Source organism: Haliotis asinina, chromosome 12 (assembly GCF_037392515.1).
Source record: "Haliotis asinina isolate JCU_RB_2024 chromosome 12, JCU_Hal_asi_v2, whole genome shotgun sequence".
Taxonomy (NCBI): Eukaryota; Metazoa; Mollusca; class Gastropoda; order Lepetellida; family Haliotidae; genus Haliotis; species Haliotis asinina.
The window spans coordinates 8,615,759-8,643,212 of record NC_090291.1 but is presented as its reverse complement, the minus strand read 5'-3'; the positions used below and the strand labels follow the sequence as shown (position 1 = coordinate 8,643,212).

Below are 27,454 nucleotides of genomic sequence, written 5' to 3'. Positions count from 1 at the left end.
TTATTTATCTGAAGTATTTGATTGAATACACTCTTGAGTAACATGCATTAAGTTCAACCAGGATATCTTTTATGTTCCTTGTCCTCAGTATTGATTTTACAATGGTAGAAGATCAAATAATTCTGAAGAAGCTAATGCACTCTTGGGTTATTTTCACTGCTTAAGATCTTAGTGATAGAAATCAAGAAGAGGTAGAGGTCTGACTTGCATCATATAATAACTTTCAAATGTTCAGAATATGTTTCCTGCACAGCTATGGATGGTAGACCAAAGTACCAATCAGGAATTTGTGTCTGAATAATCGTGATGATGACATTATAGTCTGAATGTAATTAAATTCCGAGGCTAATGTGTGAGATGGGTGGAAGGTGACCAGTCTAACCCATCAGCCAGGCTGTTATTTGGGAAAGCTTTTACATGCCAATCATCCCTTGAAGTGGCCATTTGTAGTTGCCATGTGTCTTAACAAGAGTTCACTCTGAAAGCATGTGAAGGAGCTATGGAATATGAGACCCCTGTGTCTATTAACTTTGCATATATTTCATCAGATGGCCATCAAGGCAAATTTTGGGGGTTGTGACCAGTAATAACTGAGAATGAAAACCTGTTAACTCAAATATCTATCCTACAATATCAAGACATAATGGCAGATCACAATGTCTATTTCAAAATATGTACTGGTAGTCAAATGTTGGCCAATATTTATAAGAGTACCACTGCCACATTACACATGTTAGGAGGGTAGATGTCTCCCAGACAAGAATAAGCATAGTCCTATACCTTGTCAGAAGAAAAATGGATGTTTCCATAACGCAGACAATTTTCCCTTCTAAGACCAAGTTTCTCATCATACCTTTACCTATCATCAGTGTAAAAGTGCTTTTGAACATTAAATGTCAAACTGTTCACCCTAAGTGAGACTAAATCCAAGATTGTAACATACCAGTCAACTCTTTCATGTGCATGTGCATGTGCATGTGCATGTGACCCCTATTTCACATACACATATAGGACGAAGGCCTGTCTATGATCACATCAACATCCCACAATCCAGTGATTAATAGTGTGAACAACTATCCATGCTATCATGGTACTAGGGCATGTAATTACCTGAGTTTTATGCCACACCTGAGTTTTTTGTAATATTTCAGCTATATGACGGCAGTCTGTAAATACTCAAGTCTGGACCACACAATCCAGTGATCAACAGCAGCATCAATCTACATAATTGGGATTAGATGACATGTGTCAACCAAGTCAGGGAGCCTGACCAACCAATCCTCTTACATCAAACATGTTTACTGAAGATCAGCAAGGGTGAACACAGAACATGATGAATATGTTTGTTAGCACCCTTGTCAATTTGTTTGACATTTAATGCCACCCTCAGAAATCTTGCAATTACATGATGGCTGTCTGTAAATAACTGGACTATACAATCCTGTGATAGATAAAATAAGCTGTCTGTAAATAACTGGACTATACAATCCTGTGATAGATAAAATAAGCATTGGATCTATACCACTGGGATACGATGGCTTACATCAACCATGTCAGCAAGCCTGAGCACACAAATTTGTTGCTCTTACAACAATAAGCAGGGGTTGCTTATTCTACCCTGCATCTTCATGGGTACCATGTCATTATGTACCTACCTAAGTTGTCTCCTCTTGTGGCAGAAGCTGATGGTGATGACTAACACAAGGATGAGAAGGGCGGCAGCTGTGGAGCCCAGAACGATGGCCAGGAACTTCTCATCTGATGTCACTAAACCTGCCAACACAAACATGTGGAACGTTAACAACAGTTTGTAAGTAAAATATATCATATCAGAGCTCGACTTGGTGCTTTGATAATTGCACTGGTGTAACCCAAATATTACAAAAGGCAACTTAGTAATTAGTCTAGTTTGCTACAGGTGGAAGTCAATTTTTGAGTGGGTAAACTTCTGAATTAAACATCTAAATAATTGCATCTATATATTGCAAAAGGCTGGTGCAACTAGGTTATTATCTTAGGTTGCACCTGGTGCAACTAGGTTATTATCTTAGGTTGCACCTGGTGCAACTAAGCTACCATTTCTGAAATTCAGCAATTTTTGAAATACAACAACACAGCATTATAAACAGCAATATTACTGCACTGAAATAAGAACAGCAACATTTGTGGTTCTCAAAAAACATTAATATTCTCTGAACAGGCCATGGGCTGCATTTTGATTCTGAGACTAATTCTTATTTTTTCATAAAATTAATCATTTTTACCTATAGGATATTGAATGTACATCAGTCAACTCTAAACGAATTTGGAAAACGATTCTGAGATTTCAAAAAATCCCTTCTTTAATTGCCTTCAATATGAAGACGTTTACTGACAATTTCTTTTTTTTTTCAAAACTCTACATTTTGCTAAAAAATCCCTTCAAATACTACTACAAGTGTGACTGACACTTAGGGCCAGACTTGTTTATATTTGGTATGATATTACATATACTTTAGTGGATTATAACCTTAAACTGCTAAGTCCAGACTTCAGCTCCTTGGCAACTTGAAGCTACCTTCTCCAGTAGGCAGTTTTATGTCTGCAGTCCTTCTTGGAAGATTTTACGGTCTTTATACACAAACCTTTGCAGATGGTTGTCCAGCACAAAAAACATATGAAGACCACTTGCCTGATTTTATGGAAGTTTCCATGGGAACTTGAAAGTTAATTATCTTGTAAAACATAGTTCTAATCACTTTTACGATTATATTCAACTCAATGGTTGCTTGTGAAAAATTTCCTTGTAAAATTTCAAACTGAAATAATTCAGAATCCCCCATTTTAATGTTTGAATGAAACTACACTGATTTTCTTGTTTGCAGATTTAGAAACTTTCAATGCATATTTAAAGCTTACATGCAATGCAAAACAGCTTTGCAGATTCTGATACCTTTCAATATGGACTTGCAGTAACAATTATCAAAAAAGTAAATTATCAAAGAAGATTTCAACAGCTGTGCTGCACAGTGCAGATAGAGCATGAACAGTGACTGGGTTTGCACAGCTTGAAGCAGGATGCCTGGATTGCAAGGTTTTGAGCAGGATTAGTCTAATCTTGGCTGTGTCCACAAACAGTAAATAGTAAATAATCTACTTGCTACATAAAAAAAGAACATGTTGATTGTGATGAGCAGCCTCCGTCACAGACAAAACTCGATGTCTGCTTCATTGACATCTGTGTGTCTACTACCTGCCTGTCTGCTTCGGATGATATGCAATACACAACTTTAATCATTGACCACATGCGATTTGAACTTAAAACCAAACTATACACCATAAACAAAACACCCTCGGAAAATCAGCAAATAAACCAGCCAAAGAAAATTTTCATTACACGCCCATCCACTCTGACTGGTTTCAGTATCCCAGGGTAGTAAACCCGAGTACAAAATATTGCACGTTTGATTTGCAACTGTACACTTATAATTTTGTTTATTTGTTTGCTTTTTTCATAATCAGCAATGAATATAACATGTCCTGAATAAATGATATTTGTGTTTCACTTATGTTGATTTTTTTTCATATCATGGGGCTTTAAAAAGACAAAAAAAAATTTTAATTTAAGGAAAGAACACACCTTGAAAATGTGCTTTTGCTGGAGAGAAATCCAGTAAATCTATAACAGTTCCTTCTATATCGATCTATGCTCAAGATGCTAATCACTTGATTGTCTGGTCCAGACACAATTAGACTGTCATCATATAGCTGGAATATTGCTGAATGTAGTGTAAAACTCAACTCACTCACTCATTCCATCTATTTCATTTAGACTGCCTCGTGCTTCTTGACATATTGCGCAGGAAACAAAACTCATCTGACCTATCAGGGTGACGACAAAGTAGAAGTTCCTCAAGGGTTATAAACGCAATAAGACAACGCAAAGCTTAGCCTCTGCTATACAATATACTGAAACCAGCATAAAAGGTATACACATCTCATCTCACAGAATCAATACTGTCTTGAAAAAATTCCAGGTCAACTGTGCTTCCGATACACAATAAATGTAGCAAGAAATAGATCACTGCTTGTTTGGCACCATTAAGAGTAAATCTGGTGTTGTCTAGAAAGATGTGTCTGCCCTCAATGAACCTTCGTCTAAGGTGTTTGATGAAACTATCAACATCCTGGTCCCTAACCATGTTAGATGCAACATGACTCCAAAATAACAAGTTCACTTTGCTCAGAAACATAAAGTGTTTTGTATTGATGAACAATTTGTCTGCAAACAATCATCACGTTTATTGACCAAATGATGTGGTGTAAAGTTCTTACACATCAAATTATGATTCACTACACATAATCTTGGGAGTTATCCTGACTCATATTTTGAAGACTTTTGAAAATCTGTTCTTGGTAGCAGTAGTGAGTGAGTGAGTGAGTTTAGTTTTACGCCGCACTCAGCAATATTACAGCTATATGGCGGCGGTCTGTAAATAATCGAGTCTGGACCAGACAATCCAGTGATCAACACCATGAGCATCGATCTGCACAAATGGGAACCGATGACATGCGTCAACCAAGTCAGCGAGCACGACCACCCGATCCCGTTAGTCGCCTCTTACGACAAGCTGAGTCGCCTTTTATGGCAAGCATGGGTTGCTGAAGGCCTATTCTACCCCGGGACCTTCACGGGTCTCTTGGTAGCAGTAGCTATTGATGATATGAGTGAGTGAATGAATGAGTGAGTTTAGTTTTATGCCGCTTTTGACAATTTTCCATCAATGTCACACAAGGGACACCACAGATGGGTTTCACACATTGTACCCATGTGTGGAATTGACCCCTGGTCACTGGTGTGACGAACATGACTGCCTTTATGATGTTATGACATATTCTATACATTATCTAAAGACAGGACAATTATGGTTAATTATTAAAATTGCTGTTTGAAGATAATAAATAGGTGGAGATGCAATGATAAAAAATAAATGATAGACACATTCAGTTCTTTTCAAATCACAAGCAAAGAATTCATGATTTTATGTCTCCAAATTAATAGCTACACAAACTTCAAAAACTAAATCTCTGAAGCATGAAATCATATCATCTAACCCATATTTGTAGACTTAATCTTGTCATTGTGCGTGCAGCTCACCTTTAGCAGACTCACACTTGGTATCTCCAGCACAGCATACATATTCTATCCTGTATGTCACTGCTTCCCGTGGTGGCACTGTCACATAATCCAATCTGGAAATGTGAAATCAACAACATTTGAACAGTGATTAAACTATTCTAACAGCTCCACAAAAATCTAAGATCTTGTGACTAATGCTTGACATTTCTAATCCTGCGACATCTAATTGAATGCTAATGATCCCCGCATCTCCTGAGAGCTTCTCAATTTTGTGTTCACCAACGCTTTGTACACAAGACCCATGTGGCTGGTAAACAGCTTCCTGGCAGTGTACAGATGCAATGTCACTAGATCATACACAGTCACCATATCACAGTAATAATAATCATAATAATTTTGCACATATTTATCGGATGATCCTCCAGTGATGCATGTCAAGACTCATGATGAAAGCAAGGAATTCCACAGCTATTTTAAGCGTGCCAAGGTTGTTGGACACAATCTAGAATATATCAAGAATATATATACAATGCGTCTTTCTGTGCTTTATGTCATGCTCCAAGAACATTATCAGATTATTATTACCTTGGACAATTCAACCTGCCTGTGAAACATCAGAAGGTTAATAGTCACGAAACTTGTTCCATCGCTTACCCAATTTCTGCTGGGTGAAAAGAGGCAATTTTTTTACAAACTCATTTGCCATGTGTGACATGTGCTCCGTTTTGGGGCAAGACTGATGTACTAGAAAGTCCCCAATGTTGCTTAACTTCAACTGATCTGTCACCTGAGCTCTTACTCACAGGACCACACACCACCAGGTCACCCAGTAATGAGCATTAGAGTTGGGGATGTCCCAGCTGAGAATCTTCCCACATTCAAATACTTACAATTAAAGATATGTCTTTAAAATCCCAGATGTCAATTTCTTGCTGACATATATGCTTAAGAACGCCTGGTACCATCCTTATTTGATCACACTGATTAACAAACACCTGTTTATGATGTAGACAACTGTACACTCTTACAGAAACAAGCCAAAGACCTATTCTAACCTGCATCTTTAGTGCCAGTTGTCATTCATATAGATATTCCTTGAGGTATACTTAAAATCCTTGATTCAGTGATATTGTAATCTCAGTGGTAGTTATGATGGTCAATAACTTCAATGAAGTATATGACTTTCAAACAATAGAAGACTACTTTTACCAAGATCACAAAAAAAAATCATTTAATTCTATTTTCTACTATTTTCAGGGAAACTATTAGCATAATGTAGTAACTTGTCAGAAGATACTGACATAGGGTTAAGCTATACAGTTTTTGGAGTAACAGTGAAGTGTGATTATCTGGGAGAGAGCACGTATCCATCATGATTAGCCGATACACAAACGTTATTAATAGAATTCCGTCCATTTGCAAGAATCACTTAAGTAACATTCTGATTAGGCATATTCATGCATAATTCAATATAAACATGATCATTATAGGAGATCAACTCTTATTAACAGAACACGCAAAAGTGATATCAGTGCATCCTATCCCACAATGCACTTCTCATGACTCACTTGTACAAACAAGGTCATTATACACCAGAAGCTTTCTGAAGTAGTTTGGCAAATGGAGCTGAATGACAGAAACTCCTATAAAGCCAGCTTGAAAACCACACAATGTGCGACCAAAGTATCTGTATTCATTGTATTTAGTGCCAGGGGAGAATCAGGTATCTGTTCCTTGGATTCATCAATTCATCAAGATTAGAGTACAAATCCCATGGTTACTTTTTGCTGTTTTCCTGACAACAAAATTCATGAATTTTGAGGATGGGAGCTCACTAATGGAAAAATAAAATAGAATTTGTTACAGAATAAATCTGACTACTCTCAGCCTGCACTTACCATGGGGAGTTTGAGACACTGTAACCGTGACAACCCTCTCTTCAACATGTTCAACCTTGTGCACATTTTCCAAATTATGGGGTCACAAGAACGTGAAAAGCATTGACCTTACTGAAAATTTGTACACTATTTATTACTAGAGATAACCTCATAGAAAAGACTCACTGTAATTTTAAACTCCACTGGCGCCATGGCTACTTGTGGCTTGAACATTATCCATTATGTTTTATAGCATGTAATGTTTGTTCATATTGATTCCAACCCTGGGAAACATCTTAGGTAATTTGGGGTATTCAGACTGACTTGATAACAGCGAAAATGTGCTGTGGATATGTTAGGACATTGCACTGCATAAATCATGGTGAAAGTACATTAATGGTTAGCTTTTACTATATTCTGTTAAAACATCATATTTTGACACATATATTTCTCTAACCAAATATTTAGGAACATGATTTCAACCTATACAAAAGGACCTAGGTTGCTGCAAACAAACAGAAAACATGTTTTTGATATGGGAAAAGTGAAGTGAATTTGTCAGTGAGTGAGTTTAGCTTTACTCGGCTTTTAGCATCATTCAAGCAATATCAAGGTAGGGAACACCAAAAACGGGCTTCCCACATTGTACTCATGTGTTGAATCGAACCTGGGTCTTCAGTGTGACAAGCGAACGCTTTAACCATTAGGCTACCCCACACCTAAATGTGAAATGATTGTTAATATAACACAACACATCTGCATCACAATATTGTATCAACAAAACACCTGTGAGTTGCTGCACAAAGGCTAATCCTTTTCCCTATAATCAATGTGTAGTTATTACTGTGCATGTCCTCAAATCCATTAGTCAAATGATTAATTAACAATCTGCTGCAGGCTGTTTTTAGTAAATGACATTTCTGGACCTGGCTGCTGTGAAAAAGAGATGGTGAGAAAATATTTGCAAATTAATAGTGATTGAAGACAGCTCTAGATTGTACTGTATTGGAGCAATTAAACTCTCTCAAATTATCAACATACTCCAACATCATTTTTATCCAAATGGCCAGTCTTCTTTGTCCTGTTGTATCAACACACTACAGATGCAACGAAACAACAGCCAGCTCCTAACTACTTCCTGTATTTCCAGCCTCAGTTGCTTGAAATCACCATCCCCAGAGCAATGAATAATTATTGATCCATATGAATAGCTGATAAATATTGATTTGTGTATGATATGTATTACCCGACAATACACAAAAAGGTTCACTGGGCGGCAAATGTTCACCCAGCTCCCTAGGGGGATGTGAAGTGGTAGTGCCCAGACTTGGCCGAATCTTGCTGCGAAGTGCCATGGCCGGGCCTTGAGTCAGTACATTATAACAGCCAGGCAAAAACAATTATGTTTTGATGTCATGTTTGTCTCATGAGGGAGCAAGTGAAACAAAGATAACATTGCTGCCATGTTTATGAGATGCATAAAAGCTGAGGGTTGGAAGCAAAGGCCTGGTTATTACTTGATATATCTGAGACAGTAAGACTGAATATTGATTCCAATAAACTCCCCTGCTTTCAAACAACCCTTTTATGTTGGCATGAACTGATTCAGCCAACTTGTATGATAAGACTAAGTCCTTCTCTTGTCTGTGAACCTTAAACACTGTTTGCATGTCTATCTACCATTATGCTACAATTTTGCTACAAACAGATATGATTATTTAAGTTAGGTTCTTAAATGACTCTGTAGCTTTTCAATGGCTAACCAAACAATTATTTCTTCTTTTTATGCTTTAATTAACCTCAAAACATTGTAGGCAATGCCCTTTAACTGATAACTTTACCTTATTTGCAGATTGTGTGGGACTGCTGTTACATTTGAAGGATGCAGTTGAAGGATGCCACATTTTTCAGTTGAAGGATGTCAAAGATTATGAATTGTGGTCATCCTATAGGTGTTGAGTTAATAATTCAATAACCACTTTGTGAAGTTATTATGTTTGATGTATCTATTCATAAAAATTGGTTTACATTGAAATTAGCTTTCAATATTGGTGCGATATGATACATTATAATATATATGAAAGCATTCATGTCATATTTTACTTAAACAATGGCTGACTCTCATGAGCACTTTCCATTTCAAATGTCAAGAGTAGATTCCTTTGGAAATATCTAGTTCCTTGTAAAGAAAGTGATAATTACCTAATTCAGCAATGCATTGTGATACTTATTTTATATATGCCTTGGTGATGGACAAACCTTGTTCAGTTCAGGATTGTTGCATGGGAAATAAACTGCACTCGCACGCACGCACGCACTCACATACTTCAAATATCCTCTAGACAAGGCTTGTATCCCTCTGATAACCAGCTTACCTATATTTTGTCCCGCAGTCTACTTTGGTGAGCCATGCCCAAGATTTATCCCAGTTGGAGCATGCTGCAGGAAGACGGCGGAGGACATGCACCTTCTTTGACTCTCTCTGGACACTGAAACAAAATGTGTACACATGGCAATTTTTGACACTGTACTGCAAGATGTTTACTCTGAACAATGGTGCATACTGCAATGAAACATGTTTATACTCCATAATAGTATATATGTCCTGACTGACATTGCACTGTGACATGTTTATACTCTATCATAATGGTATATATGTCCTGAATGACATTGCATTGTAACATGTTTATACTCCATAATGGTATATACGTCCTGACTGACATTGCATCGTAACATGTTTATACTCCATAACGGTATATATGTCCTGACTGACATTGCATTGTAACATGTTTATACTCCATAATGGCATATGTCCTGACTGACATTGCATTGTAACATATTTATACTCCATAATGGTATATACGTCCTGACTGACATTGCGTCGTAACATGTTTATACTCCATAATGCTATATATGTCCTGACTGACATTGCATTGTAACATGTTTATACCCTACAAAGGTACACACTACAATGACTTACACTGTGAACGACAGGATATGGTGCAGTGGTACAAAATAGTAAGTGCTAATTTCTTGTTGACAAAAGGCAGTACCATTACCAGACTCTGTCTAATAACCCAGTCTTGTGGATGTTATTTCCTTCAGACTTTAGTGTTTGGAAGAGTTTCAAGTTGCTAAACTGCAGAAAAGGTTTTATATACTTTATAAACATTGTCATAATTCACGGCTGACATTTCTGTGAGTTTCTAACATGTACCTCCTTTTAGCTTATTTGTCTCATTCACTTACCGGTAGCTACAAGGAAGCATTGGGTAGTCTTATGCATAATTCAGGAACTTTCAGGAAATAAACCATGCATTCTTGTCATCACTTTATAAACATCTGCAGGAACAGTCAAACTTATGAGAACCGAGATCACAAACATTGAACATGCTGGAAAGCCTCGTGTTTAACAGTTCTATCTGAAACACTGACATGCCTGCTGTTTACAGTATTACCTCATCGTTACACATTTTGTGAACTCTGAACTTAAGAATATTATTTTTACAATCTGTGCCAAACATTTCTGAGCCTAAATACCTGACCATGAATTTCAACATCATTTTCAGTGATTTTTATGTTACTATAGTATACTGATATAGATTAGCTGTGCTTACTAGACTGAACAGATGTTTACTCAACTTGAGATTGGGACATTTTGCCTAAAAGGGTTTTGCACACTCACTGTTTATACTGTAATATTCTAAATATAGACACAGAGTTTTTCAAAGCACAGAGACATCCATCCAATTCCCACACATGTACAGAATGGATGCAGAGAAAACAATTATTTTTCTTGAGGGACACTGAATAATGTATTCATTGTCCAAAATACTATAATATCCTCTTATCATAATAATCATCAAATCTTACTGCCCAGTACACTGCAACCCTGTATTACCTTACAGTTCCTTAATATTTCTTCAATTTATCTATTATGGGTCATGTGGACCCTAAGTTTTGTAAGTCAAGTTAAAAGATCCTGATGCATTTAACATTGAGAGAATGTGTCTACATCTCCACATTAAAAAGAAGCATTACCAAACATCATCAACATGCCACACACTGCATTTTTTCTAGGAACATCCACCTTTCCTCAGACTGCCAACAATATATTCTGTTCCTTTCACTGCTTGTAAATGTGGAGTTATTTTGAACACTGATCAAGTGGTAAATAATATATTGCTACAGAGCATATCATTACACTTCTACAGACCACAAATCATGTCAAAATATCCAGTTCATATAAAAGATGGAATGATAGATTATCACAGAATGTGTTATTTCTTAAAGAAACATGACACGTCATGTGGTAACATGCTTTAAATGTTTTTTCTTAGTGGGAATGGTTCATAAAAATGATGTTGTCTGACTGCTTGAAAACATAACAGTCACTGACAATTTTAACAGAGCACCACTTCATTTTTATTGAGATTGATAATTCAATAAGAAATCGTTTGACCTGTTCAGATGTTCACATGTACTCGTAATTTGACTGCAAAAAACATATAATGAACAATGCTCCTTCTAAATGTGATAATATTTTAGTAATTATGATTTTAACTGACTTACTAATACTTTAACATAAGGAAAATGTAAACACTGGAATGTTTCATCTTCAAATTAAACCTTAAAACTGTGATGTGCATCATGAATGCAATACTGTATATCCGTACTGTTGCTTCAACCATGAAAGGTATAACGAAGAGGCAGCAATACAATATGTATCCTGATAATGAGGGTGTGATACGATTCATATCTCAGTATGTTATAAGTTCATATTTTCTCCTGTTTTGCAGGTGAATCAAAGTCCTGAATCATATTTAATTACCATTTCAGACATCAAAGATATGATATTGATGCTTACAGCAAACCAGGCAATCTGCATACACTTGTATTGCTCTTGAACAGTTTTTGTCACTGTTTACATGTTTTTCACACCACACCAGTAACTTGTAATCTAAATTGATGTATTGTATCATGAACCTTGTATTCTGTACTGCCCTATTGCTACACCACTATCAAACACTCCACATCAACTGCAGTCATGTCAAACATACAGAATGCCCTATGATTCTCCTGGTTCCAACAAGTTGAAGTAGAAGTTGAATCTGCAGGGAAAGCAACCAAATTTCTACACGGTAAGTCACGGTTTACAAACACTTTCTGAAAAAAAAAACCAAATACCCTGACAATCCAGGCTAGAACAGATCTTCAACAACCTATGCCTGTTGTAATGGTCGACTAACGTGATCGGGTGGTCAAGCTCACTGACTTGATTGACACATGTCAGCATATCCCTATTACATAGATCGTGGCTCATGTTGTTGATCACTGGATTGTATGGTCCAGACTCAGTTATTTACAGACTGCTAACATATTACAAACAACACACTAACACCAACACATAAACAAACTATTGCACTTAAGTAAAATAAATGCCTAAAGTGTACCATACAGGATTAAAGCAGAACTATGTACTTGACACCTGTGGAATTGATGTTCTTCTAACAGCATTTATATAAAGCAAAAAATCAAAACACTGCATTGAATTTCACCCTAGATGTTCAATCAACTGGTAAGTGAAAACACTAAGGAATTTCATCTGAATGATTCTGAATTCTAACTTACTTCTGGTGTCCAAAATCCCTGCCAAATTATATCAAGCTTTGGGAAAGTCTGCATAAATCCCTGCTTAACCATGAGGGAGATTGCTTTGTACAAGTGGGTGAACCCACCCTGTAGGCATACATCAGGAACACTTGACTTACGCGACAGCTTTGGAGCAGAGGCCTCCAACGCCCAGCACAGAAAGCACATTGAAACTCTGGAATATGACGAGCTGTAAGGCAATGCACAGAGACCGCTGGGCCCTCCAAAATGGAATCTGCAGCATTTTGTGGCACAGCACTGACGTGAGCACACCAACTCAAGTAGAACCGGCTAGAAGTCCCCTGAAAAACAAATGTCAAGTATATTAGATAGATTGTTTGGGATTTGTCAGTGCAGACACTTTTAAAAATGACATTTGCTTCAGCCATACTCAAAGTGGAAAAAAGTGCTGAGGGACTTAAATATATAGATCAGTAAGTGCACACGCACAAGTAATAATTGTTTTTGTCTCGTGACTAGACAAGTGTGATGATTATATGTACATGCTGGTGTACATCAAATAACATATAATACATGTCTAATGTGCTTAGCATTAATTATATCATTGTCAGAAAGTGAGATTAAGTACTGAGGGTGTTCAGGTCTTCTACAATGGTATTTGAATCTTTGGATCTTTTAATTCTTTCACTTTTAACATTTAGGTATTTGAAAAGTACCCCTTGACATTCGTGTTAAGTTCCTAAGAATGAATATGACATGTGACTGAGTATGTGTGCATGCGTGCATGCATGAGTGCATATGCACATGTCCACATGCATGTCCAGCAGTGTTAAAATTATTTTTTTTAATGCTCAGACCGCCAATCAGATGCTAAGGAATCTATGAATAATCATTGTAATCATAAACTGCACCACAAGATTGATGTAGACCATGGTAAGGGGATGCAATCAAAACATTTTGCAAATCAAACATGCATCGCATAATATGATCAAGATGATTGGTTACTTCCTGGTACACATCTGTGTGTATCGTCATCTTGTTGGTTTTAGGACACTTAATAAGTCTCCCCTGATTATACCAAAAGCCTGTGACCTTAAACAACATTAATTGCCCATATCATGTACATCAACTACTAGCATAATTTTCAAACAGTCATTGATCATGTTTACAAGTAATTATGTAACATAGTGTGAACACATTGGTATTTATGCATCGCCATGCTGGTATTTCTATATGTCTACAACCTGGCTGTATATCATTTATTTGTAGTTTGGTTTGGTTTGTTGTTTAACACCACACTCAGCAATACCCCAGCTTAAAAGCAGCGGTCTGTAAATAACCAAGTCTGGACCAAACAATCCAGTGATCAACAGCATGAGTATCAATCTAAGCACTGATACACTGACATGTGTCAGTCGAATCAGTGAGTCTGACCACCTGATCCTGTAAGTTGCTTCTGATGACAAGCATGGGTTTCTGCACACCAATACTAACTGGGAACATTTATGTATATCTAACAGCTTTTGTTGGTTGGACAATACAATGAAGCACTCCGTATTACCCTCCATATGTTTACCACCTAGTATGTGATAAAGACAGTAACTTTTCTGCTGTTAAGAAGAAATCAGCAGACCCTTTCAATATCCACAACTTCACTAGAATGAAAAAGTTGTAAGTTTACAGATAGCATCATCTGATAAACAGTCACTTGTATTTAATATGAATAAACTGTCTATGGGTATATTCAACTAATGAGGTTTACCTGTATTTTCCTGTAATGCATGATTAATATTCTCCTTAATATTCATTTTTAACTAACCTATATCAAAGTTATCATTATCCAGCTGACATAAACACAATTAATTTCCTTGAGTTGCATTTGTAAAATGTTTCAAAAACATTTTAAAACTTTCAATTTTTCAATTATTGTATTGATTTATTAACAGGACTGAAGGATCTTGCACATTTCTTAATGCCAACCATTTCGAAAATTCTCTGGTCTCAGTCCTGCAGACCAGCTGAAATTTTGAACCTTGCACCTATTTCTTAACCATTTATTTGTACTTAATAGCATATTGATCTGAATATTTGAGACAGCATGTTGTATTATGCTAGAAACTCCAACCACCTAGTTCTACACCATATATTTCATCTAACAGCACTGTAAGTCTGAATATTCTAAGAAGCACCTTGTATTACTCTCTAGATGTCTACCACTTAGCCCCACACCATTCACTTGTTTCTAACAGCATTGTCAGTCTGAATATTTGTAGAATATTATCTGTGTATTCTAACAGAACTCTGTGATTCACCCTACTGGCCTTGGCTATTTTGGTCCTCATTGATTCTACCATAACTGGGGGCTGTTTTAAAGCACGGCCTTGTAACACATGCCTGTCCCCATCCCAAGATGTAGCCTCATGAGCACAGTTCAGAGCTCATTGTTATATGATGAAAATATGATTCACGTGACCACTTCAATCTGCATTCTCTTGCACATTAGTTCCATGTTTTGTGCACAAAGGTATATCCCACATCATATGTAAAAAAATGCTATTTTTTTAGCACTCTCCCATATACCTGTAATCAGGCCAGATAAAACATAAGGACTTTCTATTTGACAAAAGGATACCTTTAAAGTGATTGCTTGAGGTGAGCACCTATTATTCCACCTGTCAGCACAATTTTCTGAGCACAATCCTGAATAATAACATCAATTAAAAAGTGAAGGAAGTCCTCAGGTCCTGGAGGATTCTGTTTTAATCTGGGGACTTCTAAAATCTGTAATCATTAACATAAAGCCCTAAACACTGAATACAACAGGCTAAATATCAAATACATTTCCACTTGCCTAAGGATACCTTTAAAATAGCAGATAGCTTCAGGAGAGTATATGTTGTCCCTTTCATGACAAAAGACCCTAATTTTCTCAACATTTGTCAAATTAATCATATATAGAAAAACATCAACAGTATCAATTTTTCAATAGGACACTTCTAAGGATTATTGCATAAAATATTGCATCATTATCAGGCAGATTCCATAAGCATCGGCTTGTGAATTCATAATACTTTACTTGGAGCATGCTTAGACTAGATGTATTTCAAAATTTGCCATGCTTAAACAAGTTGAAGGTGCCAAATGTCTGCAAGATACTGGAAGGATGCAAATTACCTTATGAGCATGCCTTTTATGCAGGCATGCCAGGTGAAATTCCTTATTTCTTATTTCAAACAGCTGTTCAATCAAACTGCAAGTGTACATATATGGTGATACAAGCATGAGCCAAGAAATGGTAGCCCGTCCCTCATGTGGCATTCATTAATCCACACACCCTCTGCAACCTTTCAAAGCTTACAGATGGTATTCATTGCATATGATAAATGATTTACATGAAAAATAATCATCCGACCTAAAATTATGTTTTCAAAATAGGTTCTTAAGAGCTTGGCAAATTCAAACCATAGATCATAATAATCATTAATCTAAGGGCCAGAACATGGAAAAAGAAATGGTTTTTTTGGAGTAATTGACTGTTGTACTTTATCAGCATGTGTATCATCTATAACACCAGAAATGAGCTTCATGCATTGTACCCATGCTGGGATTCGAATCTGGGTCTTTGACGTTACAAGCCAACGCTTTAACCACTAGGCTATCCCACTACCTTTTACATCATTGGAACAATGGTGTATTTCCAGCACATATTGCTACAACACTATCAGAAGCAATTTCCAATATCAAGAGTGAGTGAGTGAGATCTATACCACAGATAACGCAGAGTTATGGTGATAAATATAATCACTAGCATAGGGTAATAAATTTCATGATACAGGAGCTCATGTGGAACTTTGGACACAAATAAGGCAAGTGATTTCATAACATTTGATTGGTTAACAAAGCCTTTATTTTTGTTGTTTCCAAAGACTACTTGCGAGAGTGCTTGTTTTTTTCTTATAACAATCTTTAGACTAGTGAGTGAGTGAGTTTAGTTTTACGCCGCACTCAGCAATATTACAGCTATATGGCGGCAGTCTGTAAATAATCGAGTCTGGACAAGACAATCCAGTGATCAACAGCATGAGAATCGATCTGCACAATTGGGAACCGATGACATGCGTCAACCAAGTCAGCGAGCCTGACCACCCGATCCCGTTAGTCACCTCTTACAACAAGCTGAGTCGCCTTTTATGGCAATCATGGGTTGCTGAAGGCCTATTCTACCCCGGGAAACTTTAGACTAAAGGACTGTTCATAATTTATGGCTAGGATGGACAAAGACGATATTAAGGGAATCATCAGTTATGCATACATGTATTAGAGACGTGATCAATGTTGTACATAAAAATGTGAAATAGAATATGCTTAAAAATTATGGGAGAGTGGCATTGATTTCATACATGCTTCTCCATAAAAAATCATCATTTTATGGTCCCAAATGACTAAAATGAAAGATGGTAGCACAAGCAGTAATTGTAAAGAACCAATGGAATGTGATAATTTTGTACTAAGTCAAATAAAACAGCACATCATTTTGAACTTGCATCATTTCTGAACCTTCAATTTAACTAATCCCGTCTAAATCCTAAATCCAATATCCTACAATGGTTGACTTAAATTTTCACACAGTGACATTCATCATTTCTATGAATACAACTTCAGTAGAACAGACCTCTAAATCTCACTGGAGAGTGCTTCAAAGCTAACACAACCACTTTCAGGATGCCCTGATAGCCAGAACAACTACCTAGTATGGCAGTCAGCTTAGTGATAGATTTAATAAAACATGCCAGAGCCCTACTTGATAAAGAGATAGCATCCGGACAGCTCAAACAAGTTACAAACCTCCAATCTCAAATCAAACTCGGCATACAGTCTCGAACCTACAGATTTCCAATAAAGTAGCAAATCCATGTGATAATGCTGGGGAAAAAAACCCTTGTGATTTAGCCTGGCAATGTCCTGCAAAGACTGGTATTCCTTCCATCACGTACCGAACCTAAACTGATAGAAATCTTGTATAAAGTTCCAGAAAAAACTTACAGCTTAGTCCCTTTATCGGCCAGTACAACACTGAAAGCAAGAACAGAGTGTGTAGCTTATTGTGCATTAAAATAGATCCCTGTTATCACATTCAGCCCTTGATTGAGATTACATGCCTATTTTTTCTTCAATGTAATTATTTAACATTAGATGAACAAATTACATGACGCTCTACATTTTTTTGTTTTATTTCTTAACCTAAATTTAGGTTAACAATACTTCTACAGATAAAACACAACATAAAAGCAGTCCTTTTTTTATCAAATTCCGGAATGATCAAGCCGTGAGTCAGAAACTAAAGAAAATTCTTTGCCTTTGCTCATTACGATTTCATCAACATTTTAATGAGGTCTTTTGAATAAAATACTCAGGTCTGTCACATTACAGTCATAAATCACTGAAGCACATTTCCATCCCCAGAAAACAACTGTGCTTGATATCTTTTAACTCTCTGTGAACCATAAAGATGGAACGTACAATGCCAGAATGAGTTGTTCATCATACGATGACATGAGACACCTCATAGACATGGTTTTATGCAGCAGAGATGTTTGAACACATGAGACGGAGATTAATTTTTTCTGGGACGAGTCCAAAAAGAAACGTCTTACACAGCAATGGCAAAGATCAAAACATTTTGCTTGAAAAACATAATCCTCAGTTCAAAGAGACAAAGGTTATGAAAACATATATCAGAAAAATATTCCTATGGTAAAATAGGCCCAAAATATCACTTAATCAACATTCTAATGACAAGATGCTCACAGGTCAATAAATAATCAGGATCAGACACATAAACATATTGATATAGCTCATAAAGAAAATCAAGCTTTTATCTTCTCAGGGTTTCTTTTGTCTATGAGGGTTAGAGTCTTTGGATAATATATGACATAAGAAGCACTATTATTTAAGCAATGACTTCCTTTTATTTTAATATTGAACTAAGGTTATTTCACACCTTCTTCTAATTGCTAGTGGACTTTGAACTTTAACTCAATAACATGGTTAAATTTCAAAATACAGTGACTTCCATCCCCGGTGATGAGATGATACTTGTCAAACATGGTACTACTGATGATATAAATGAATGCAGTTGATAAAGTCGTGAACATACATTCTGGTGCCATTTTCTTGTCACTGGATGCATACTTTTCAATTCATATTGCGAAATATGTGTATTTCAGCAATTGAAATCTAAGTCACATAGATCTACATTAGACTCTAAATCTTAATGCACAGAGATTGGATTTACTGTTGTTAATAGACTGATTTTATAATCTTGATAATTATCAAACAACTCTTGTTGAATAGAATATGATAAGTTCACTACCTTTGATAACTGATAACATTATTCTTATCTTGCTGGAAACAGATTCTTGAGAGGCATTCAGAAGTTGGTGAATAGACATGACAAGTATATAGATGACAACTTCTTCTTTATTGTATAACACAATGTTTCTGGGCTACTTCTTTCCCTTTCTTCAGGTGAGTGAATAAGAACTGTTGCTTTGCCTTTGTCTGCTTTAGTAATGATTATTCTTTCTACCTCAACCTTGCATTATGCAATAAAGAAGAATTTATCATCCATCTACTCATCTTATATATTGCTGGCAACAATCTGACATAATGTCTCACTGTCACCAGTCTGGAGAATAAATACATGCAAAACATGCTGATCTCCTACCTGTGGTCTTGCTAAACTATTTGACAGCGTTAATCCAAATTTCAAAATATTATTTGTGTAAACGTCAGACCCTTTTCTTGTTGGTAATGGAACTGGGAATTTGAGAGTTTTGATGCCTTGCATGGACTTACATGGCTTGTGTGCCCACGGGTACTTGAGATTTTCTAGTAATTACAGTAATCCCTAGATCCTTTTAAAACTTGTGGTCTTATTATGATAGTAGGAATATTTTACACCTGGCTTTCAAAATAACTTCAAACTGAGTACAAAGGCAGTTCGTGGAATTAAGAAATCTTGGAATTCTCATGATTTGCTGTTAACAATGTTAAAAATTGAGCATCTAAATAGAAATGGTGCGAGCGTCCTAGTCATTACTCATACGCTAAAATCGAAAGATTCTGAGTGTCATTTGCATCAAGCCCTAAAGTATCAACTTCAAGGATGCCCCTTAATTTCAATGCTCTGCTTCTACTTGAATCTATGGACCCCTCGTCTGTCCTAAAGACCCTGAAGCAAATATATCAAAGAAAGCCCTTGCAAGTATAGAAAATAAAACACTTCTACATTTCCACAGCTTCTGAAAATGAAGACAGCCTCAGGGGTCCATTCATTATATTCTTTTTTTTTTGTAACTATGAAGTTTTCTTCTGTAAAATATAGTTATTTCAGAGACTGGTTGTTAGTCTAATAAAAATATATCAGTTTGCATCAGAGTTATGACCAAATTGCATTACTTTCAGTAAAAGCTTTGCACCCTCATCATCATGATATTGTTGATGGGAACAACTCTGATGACCACCTGTCCAGTGCAGGAGATTGTCTGATTTGTTATTTGAAAATATGGTAAAGGTTAATACTGCCCTCTGACTTTGAGCAACGGCAACACTTAACCCCAGTGTGATATATCCATTGGCTTTAAATAGCTGGAAATCATATTTAATGCCTGGTTACCCCCACTGAGTGTTGACATCAATTACAGTTTATCAATTTGTGCTGGCATGATTATTGATTATCAGTATTGTGCTTTCGAGGAATACAGGTCTGCATAGCCTTAAAGCAGTGTATTATGTAACATTCTAGTGAAACATCAGTAAAAATAAATTGTATACACCATTTAGAGTACATGATGTAAACTATATTTGAAAATGAACAAACTATATTATAACCATCAGTCTAGATATACTATGAATACTTTATATACCCAATATATATACTAATAGGATTAAAGTAACACTGCAATCCAATGAGAGTTGCCCCTTTGATGCTGTGCGATCAATTGCAAAACAAACATTGTCATGTACGGTTGGTGTCTGGTAAGTGGGACAAAATAGTGTGTATTAGTACGGTTGGTGTCTGGTAAGTGGGACAAAATAGTGTGTATTAGGCATTATGGTTAATTGAAATCCACAGTTCTGCACACTGCTCAGCAAGTGTTTGTCCATATGGTATCTAAAGGTTAGCATGGTTAAGGGGATTCTTTTAACATTGCCATCATGTAAAATGTTAAAAGGTTTGGGGAACCATAGATACAGACAGTTCACAAGAAAGCCTTAAAGATCACCCTCCCACTACTGCTCCAATTCTAACTGGTCCAAAATTGACGCAAGAATTCTAATGTTCCTACGGCACAATGGCATCCTTGGACAAGTAGGACATGGGTTTTAATGGACTAGTTATTTGACCACAGGTCTAATTATGCAGAAGGCACAAGATGTTCTACTTGCCCTCAAATAACAAACTCCATCAGCCCTTAGATTAAATTGTGATTGAAAGACTTGTAGTTTTCTGAAACCTTGTTTATTCATAACTGGCAAATTCTTACACAGATAAAAAGAATCAGCCAGGAAAAATGCAAAACAGTTCAACTAATACAATGTATAGTTTACTGTGTGTGTGCATACATGTGTGCATGAATGTATTTTATTGTCAGAAAATACATGCTTATTGTTATTCTTCAGATGCAAATAGTGTGGATTGTTTAAATAACTGTATACTTACAAAAAATATTTGGGTATGTGTGCTAAGGAACAAATAATTTAATGAACAGATCTAAAATTTAAGAACATTTGCCATCTTTATACATAGCAGTCTCGTCTAACCTATTTTTGCGAGAAATTTCATGTAAGTATTTATGAATCATACATTCAGTTTAGCAACAGCTGTACAGAATAATCATTTTTATGTTTTTGAGGAGCTTTTTCCATCAGAACTGTATCTAATGGATTAAAAAAGCTTTCCCAACACTTACTACAAATTACTTGAACTGCAGTTTCCCCCATCGTGTGTGATGAGTGGTGTGTGGTGTGAAATGGGCTTTAGGAAGTACTGTTGTACAAGCCCTACAAGCATATAGATCCTTGATGTTATTCCTAACTTTCGTTGCTCTGACACGGACAATAACTGAATAAGTATCCTGGATATTTTGTAAGTATAGATCTGGCATCTTATGTTGGGATAACTTTAATGGAATTGTTGACGAATATATCTACGTGTGAAGTAAAGATACAAAACGAGAACATTTCCTGTCAGCATCAGGAACGTCTGGTCAGGACTGTAACCAACACAAGACGAAAATTCTCTTGAACACTGAGACTAGTGAGAGAGCAGGTGTATGTTTCAATGCTGATCTTGCGTGTATAGTCTACGTCATATTACTACGGCAGTGTTTACGAACGTTAATTTTACATTTCTTTCCACGTTCTGGATAATACAAAACACAATCAGCAACAGACGCCTGCATTACCGACGAGAGAGGAGAAATGTACCTACCTGTACAAGCACCAAGCTGCAGCCGACACAACATCGCTGTATTTACAAATTCCACCGCTGCTCGCATTCCCACTTTTGTCGTCTGCTTCCGAACGAATCCTCTCGCCTGACCTCACACGTTTTATGAAATGATCTTGCTCCAATGTCAAAACGTATCCACTCCCGCGTGTTCAATTCTGGCACTGTAGGTCAAATCTGCGACAAAGGAAACGAAAATCATTAATTCTGAGAAAGCTTTACCTCGCTTACCATTCCAACAAAACTACAAGACAGGTGCGAGGTGTATACCCAAATAGCACCCCGTAAATATTTATACCCTTTCGGCAGCGCTGCATTTGAATCAACACACGTCACTTCAATAACTGTAGAAGATTCGTAGAAAATCATGAGCTTGCCACAATAAAGCGAGAGCCTTGAATCAACATCACCGACCGATGTGAATGAATGAACGGATGAAGCGACTGTGCCGTCGGTCACAAGGGCGGAACAATTTTACACAGATCAATAAGAGCATTGCAACATGCGTTAGGATGCTGCGCACGGGAGCAGCTCGGTTTAGGATGCGGAGGGGAGGTAAACGGCTGTGGAAGAAGCAGAGGCACCACAAATAGGCATAGCTTAAGAAAATTTGCCTAATTACAGAAATATTAGGTCTGGTAACTCTGGTTTAGTGATTTTCTCCGCTGGTTCAATTACGAGGATATTACTGCGAGAATACTGTAACGTTGAATAACGCCAGGCATGCTGGCTGGGCCAGTATCAAGACATTGTATCTCTTTACCCAGAGCGCGACTGGAACCAAATGTAGACCTGTCCATTGTTTAGCGTTAACAATAACAATCCATTATCCATTTCAGTCTTTACATTCAAAGTAGAAAATACAATATTTTCACAATCAAATCATAAAAATGGACCTTTTTTTCCTCTGTGACAAATCCTAAAATTTCCTTTACTCTTCGACTATTTCATCACATCAAAACGGAAATGAGTTCAGACTAAAACATTTAATTAGTCACCAAAGAAAACAATCAAACCTGATATATCTAGTCCCTTATTAAAACTCATAATACAATTATTTCGTTAACAACATACATATTGCACTAACGATGCACTGTATCCAGTATCTGCGATTAACATACAACTACCACAATTGTAGGCCGAGGTAATTGGACCACATTATCAGTGTTTATTCTATAATGTCCGCAACCTGACGAAAATTACCCGGTAATCACGATAATCATGGACATTTTATAGATCGCCGGGGCATAAACAACAATTATATCCCGGCTCCTGTCAATCCAGCATTGTGATATTTTATCGTTCACAATAAGACTTAACTTGCTGTAATATGTAATTGGGGAATTATCTAGTCCCCGTTGAACCTCAGGTAACATTGACAACTAGAAAAGCGGAATATTTTGGCTGGCGGGTGTGCATGTAGACTCACGCTTAGACTAACGACGAAATTCTGAAATGAAAATGTTTAAGTACACACACACACACACACACACACACACACACACACACACACACACACACACACACACACACACACAAACAAACAAACAGTTCGTAAATTATCTGAATAAATTATTATGAAGAGGAGCCCAGAAACATTCTTCATTTTCAGAAGCTGCATTTAACTTTTCCAAATGTTATGGATTGCATGGCCTATATTGGACTTATTTGTTTCAGTGTCTGGTGCTAGACTACATTAAGCTTAGCGCGTTTCGTTTTCCCCCTGGAGCAAATTTTGTTTTCTTTACAACTGTTAGAGAAACAAATTATCAATGTAGTAACATTCATTCCCAACCCCACACCCTTATATGATGCAATCAAAATATCTATTCACACTCGGGAAAGATCCTCAGACGCTCAGCATTGCAGCACAGATGCTGATATCGGAGCCATATTGTACATGTACAGCTCTACATATGCGCAGACAGATCCGAGTGTATATATGTTATTGGACGTCTCATCTGCAAATATGTATGGTGACATGATAACGCTTAACATAGATTCATTCCGATTTCAATTCTGTGGTAGATAAAAAATAACACTCATTAATTTTAGGTTTTAAGAAAGCTTATAAATATGTTTGTGTGACATTTACCAACGAACTATTTTAAAATCGTATCCTGTATCTGTTTTCCGACGAAATACGTGTTTTGTAAATAAATAATCACTTACGTCTCACATCGGAAAAAAGGTAAATGGTTCATCTATGTTTAAGCAAGACTATGTCGCGGCACATTCGTCATTCTTTCTATGTCATGTATAAATTAGTACTACGTCATGAATAACTCGTCGCATGGCAACATATTCAATTTATTGGAACGTGTTCATCACTGTATATCATAAATAATCACATTTCCATGTACAAGTAAATGTCTTGATGAAGTCGGTCCAAATATGAATACCCACTCCAAATACCTGTATTCGACAGCTGGGTTATTTGCGATATCGTGATGCATTTCGCTTCGTATCGACGGCCCTTCACAGTTGGAGCGAGATTCGGTATACGCCGACATATATGTACCTAAAGGTTCATGCTGGTGTAACCTTTACATACAAATTTATAAGACGCTTTAAAATATTAACGGACAAGAGTATTCAACTATAGCGCTCCTAAAGATGGAAACACACGTGTATAGGTAATCTTGGAACTAATTCATCATTAAAAGGAAAATGAACCACATACATCTAATTTCGTATTTTATCACCAGAAAATCTGACGTACGTCATACAGTAGTATCGATGGTGTACTTTAATACCATATTCTCATCTGTTACAGAATGTTGGGTCGGTGAGGTAGTCTGGTGGTGAAAGCGTTCGCTTGTCATGTAGAAGACCTAGTCAGGATGAATTGTATGGCTACATACATTGCAAATCGCTGTGCTTACATGTAAACGTATATAATAACAGTCATGTTGTAGGTGATGTCAGACATGTCACATGGGATGAGTGAGTAAGTTTGGTTTTACCCCGGTTTTAGCAATACATCATCAATATCACCGCTGGAGACACCAAAAATATGGGCTTCATATATAGTACCCATATGGAGAATCGAACCCGGGTGTTCGACGTGACGAGCGAACGAGGCAACCCCATGGAATTGTCACATGGTATGAAAAAAGAACCTGTCAAAACGTGCCACAATGATCATGCAAAATATTTTATGATAACCCTCAGTACAGATTCATACCTGTAGTTATCAAACCAGTCATATATTATTATTTGTCAATGGTATTGAACTCCATATCTGGACAGATGATAATGATCATGATACATTAACAGAAAGAATCACAGTGAATGGAATAAAAAGCTTTCGCGTCCCAATCTGAATCAAGGGGCATAACTCTTCATACACTCAGATGTAATCGGATGTTATCATTTGGTGATGTCATGTTGGTCCCATCTGAAGTGACTGAGTATGGTTTTACGCCGCTTTTAGCAATATTCCAACAATAACACGACGGGGCACACCAGTAATAGGTTTCACACGTTGTATCCATATGGTGAATCAGACCATGGTCTTCGGCGTGACAGACCCGTGAAGGTCCGGGGTAGAATAGGTCTTCAGCAACCCATGCTTGCCATAAAAGGCGACTATGCTTGTCGTAAGGGGCGAGTAACGGGATTGGATGGTCAGGCTCGCTGACTTGGTTGACAAATGTCATTGTGCAGATCGATGCTCATGTTGATTGTCTGGTCCAGACTCGATTATTTAGATATCGTCGCCATATAGTTGGAATATTGCTGAGTGTGGCGTAAAACTAAACTCACTCACTTTAGTGTGACGAGCGAACGCTTTAACCACTACGCTACCTGATATTTCCTTCTCACTTTCAGAGGTGGGAAGGTAGCGGCCAGGGAGGTGGTAACGTTGCAAGCGATACTATACCCTACCAATGAAACGCTATATAAACCGACACCGTTCTCAGAACTACCAAATAAAAAACGTCTTTATAGCTTCAGATACTCATCGCACGGAAATGAAACTGAAGGTCTATAAAAAATCATCATCTTCTCCATCTGTTCTGAATAAAACAAAGTAATGCATAAAACAGACCTAAAATACTTTCAAAAGATACGAAAGATTCACGAACACGAATCTTCCATCAAGGGTTCTAAACTCGAGTTGGCGTTACGCATTAAGTAAACATACTGGAACGAATCTTGTACGAACGCCTTTGGTGTCAAGTGACGGGATTAATTAAAACCAGAGCCCTTTTAATGCACATATACACGAGCAGGACCCGGATGTAAGGTGACAGTGTGAAGTGGAGTAATTAGAGACGCCAATGGCGTTGACAGACAGTTGTCAGTTAAAAATAAATTAATGCAAAATTCACCAACAGGGCAGCAGAACTTGCAAAGTTCATTATGTTTTCGTAACCATAGAAACCACAGTCAGCGTTGCGATCTGAGATGAGACATGAAGAAATAAGTCTTAATTAATCCGTGTGATAATTACAAGCGACATCTCCATGCACGTTTGGGGATTTACACGGGGACGGCGCAAAGACGACGTCCTTCAACCGTTAAACCACCAATTCCTTGGCCAGGCGGAATGGCGGCTACGTTCAATCCGGATAAATCACAGGGCAATCTAATCACTGAATAGATTCGCTACAGTCTGATGTACATATCTGAAAAGAACAGCTTCAGGCACACATATATATGCTACTGTATCTTCATATCTATGTTGCAATAAAATACGGATAATTTTGCTGTATTGCATGATTCTAACTCAAGCAGACACGAGTACACATGTTTTTCAGTATGTTTAGGTATCTACTAACATTATGAAACCCGTGAAAATCCGGGTTAGAATTATCTTCAGTTACCTATCTATGCTTGTGAAAAACGACCAGCGGGATAGGGTGGTGAGGGTCGCTGACTTGGTCGGCGCATGTATCCTACCCTAGTTGCGTAGGTCGATGCTCATGCTGTTAATCACCGGATTGTCTGGTCCATACTCGATTATTTAGACACCGCCACCATATAAAATCAAACTCACCCGATCTGGTTATAATGATATACGTTTGTGTGTTTTCCGATGGCCAAGTCTCGAAATGAATATGATACTCTCGAAAATCCAGTCTTATGACTTGATTTGTGATAGTGAGTGAGTGAGTTTAGATTTACGCCACACTCAGCAATATTCCAGCTATATGGAGTTGGTCTGTGATAATACGAGCCTGGACCAGAAAATCCAGTGATCAACAGCATGAGCATCGATCTGTGCAATTGGGAACCGATGACGTGTCAACCAAGTCAGCGAGGCTGACAAAAGGATCCCGTTTGTCGTCTCGCACTACAAGCTTAGTCGCCTTTTATGGCAAG

The 27,454-nt window shown here is 37.2% G+C and overlaps 1 protein-coding gene across 2 annotated transcripts in view; it reads right to left on the bottom strand.

Annotated features, from left to right (window-relative positions):
* Positions 1-27,454, bottom strand: part of LOC137258029 (uncharacterized) — a 53,267-nt gene that overhangs the window by 14,895 nt on the left and 10,918 nt on the right. Inside the window, exons 1-6 of one of the 2 annotated variants that reach the window (XM_067795568.1) lie at positions 22,422-22,603; positions 22,106-22,300; positions 12,768-12,950; positions 9,372-9,485; positions 5,138-5,232; positions 1,656-1,773 (exon numbers count right to left, since the gene is read on the bottom strand). In XM_067795568.1, the coding sequence (XP_067651669.1) occupies positions 1,656-1,773; positions 5,138-5,232; positions 9,372-9,485; positions 12,768-12,892 (452 nt within the window). In that variant the 5' untranslated portion in view covers positions 12,893-12,950; positions 22,106-22,300; positions 22,422-22,603. Of the gene's footprint in view, positions 1-1,655; positions 1,774-5,137; positions 5,233-9,371; positions 9,486-12,767; positions 12,951-22,105; positions 22,301-22,421; positions 22,604-27,454 lie in introns of those variants that run through there. The other variant, XM_067795567.1, reaches the window with a different exon arrangement.